Source organism: Frankliniella occidentalis, unplaced genomic scaffold, assembly GCF_000697945.3.
Source record: "Frankliniella occidentalis isolate FOCC.00 unplaced genomic scaffold, Focc_3.1 Scaffold4328, whole genome shotgun sequence".
Taxonomy (NCBI): domain Eukaryota; kingdom Metazoa; phylum Arthropoda; class Insecta; order Thysanoptera; family Thripidae; genus Frankliniella; species Frankliniella occidentalis.
Window position 1 is genome coordinate 1 of NW_026271376.1, and position 1464 is coordinate 1464.

General features: G+C 60.3%; 1 protein-coding gene across 1 annotated transcript; it reads left to right on the plus strand.

The window, feature by feature from the left end:
* Positions 1-162: 162 nt before the first annotated feature.
* On the plus strand, positions 163-1212 carry LOC113217977 (tryptophan 5-hydroxylase 2). The gene is made up of 4 exons (XM_052276764.1): positions 163-351; positions 573-789; positions 889-986; positions 1090-1212. Exons 1-4 carry the CDS (start codon positions 205-207, stop codon positions 1195-1197), a joined length of 570 nt encoding a protein of 189 aa, XP_052132724.1. The 5' UTR covers positions 163-204; the 3' UTR covers positions 1198-1212.
* The last annotated feature ends 252 nt before the right edge of the window (positions 1213-1464 follow it).

The following is a 1464-nucleotide window of genomic DNA, read 5'->3' on the forward strand; positions in this document are numbered from 1 at the left end:
AATTTTTCCTGCTTTTTTCCTGCTTTGTTTTCTAATTTTTACAGAAATGTTTGCTATGTGTTTTATATTTTTTCTGATTTCTTGCTGATTATTTTATTTTGAGGGTGCACACTGATTATTTTAAGTGAAGTCCCCCTCGTTAAGACCCTTCTCAAACACCCCGTGAACGCCCCTGCCCGACGCCAGGACGAGCTGCCGGGGCCGATGCACCAGGCCGAGCCCCGCGGTGGCGTGAACGTGGGGCCGAGCGGCGCGCCGGGGTCGGCCGGCTCCAAGGAGCCCGTCAACTCGGTCGTGTTCTCGCTCAAGAACCAGGTCGGCGGGCTGGCGAGGGCGCTCCAGGTCTTCCAGGCAAGTAGCCCACTCTGACATGAACCGGGTGATTCAGAGTAGACGCAGGTGCGGGCGGGTTTGCCTACCTAAGGGGCCATGTTGCTTTACGGACAGAGCGAGTAGGCAAACCCGCTCGCACCCGAGTCTTCTCTGAATCACCTGGTATATGATGACGACGACCTGGCTGTTTATGCGCTGACCCCACCCCACCCTACACGACGGATTTCCGACCCTCGCAGGACCTCGGCGTCAACGTGGTGCACATCGAGTCGCGGCAGAGCGCCAACCGGCCCTCCGAGGCCGAGATCATGGTGGACGTGGAGTGCGACAACAAGCGCATGGAGCAGCTGGTGCACATGCTGCGCCGCGAGGTGTCCGCCATCAACCTGACCGCCAGCGAGGAGTCGCCCTCGCCGCACCCGGGGCTGGGCATGCTCTCCGCCGCGCCGAGCTTCGGTGGGTGCTCTAGGTTACGCCCGGTTACGCTCAGTTACGTCCAAAGAGCGCACTAGGGTCCTGAAGGTTTAAAACATTATGTTGTCCTCCTCCCTCCAGACTTTGGTGACATGCCCTGGTTCCCGCGCAAGATCTCGGACCTGGACAACGCGCAGCGCGTGCTCATGTACGGGGTGGAGCTGGACGCCGACCACCCGGTGAGTACGAGGAACTTTGTCCCTGTTCGTCGATCCTGCCTCCCCCCCCCCTTCTCTCTTTCTCTAGGTCGCTCTTTACTGTAAACAACCGTGATTTCCGCAGGGCTTCAAGGACCCGGAGTACCGCAAGCGAAGGGAGAAGTTCTACGAGATCGCCATGGAGTACAAGCAGTGCGTATGCCCCAGGTCATCTTTGCCCCTCTCATTTTAACCGCCGCCCAACGCCCAACGCCCAACGCGCGGAAGTGCTCCCTTCAACTTAACATCGCCGCCCTCATTAGCCCTCCGTTTGTTCATCTCCGCCCCGCCCCCCTCTCCTGAGCTGGATCTCTGCTGTGTGGGCGACAGTCTCCTACCCGTCGCAAAGCGAGTCCTAATCTAATCGGCAGAGATCGCACCGCCCCGGCTGGGTGAGACAGGGCGACGGGCAAGTTGGTCGTCTCGCCCCGCCCCGCCCCGCCCCGCCCCGCCCCGTCCG

Excerpts from the sequence above, each read along its gene's own strand:
- LOC113217977 (XM_052276764.1), top strand. The coding sequence starts at position 205 with ATGCACCAGGCCGAGCCCCGCGGTGGCGTGAACGTGGGGCCGAGCGGC. Across the intron at positions 790-888 it reads CTCCGCCGCGCCGAGCTTCG|ACTTTGGTGACATGCCCTGG; the intron begins GTGGGTGCTCTA and ends TCCTCCCTCCAG. Across the intron at positions 987-1,089 it reads AGCTGGACGCCGACCACCCG|GGCTTCAAGGACCCGGAGTA; the intron begins GTGAGTACGAGG and ends TGATTTCCGCAG.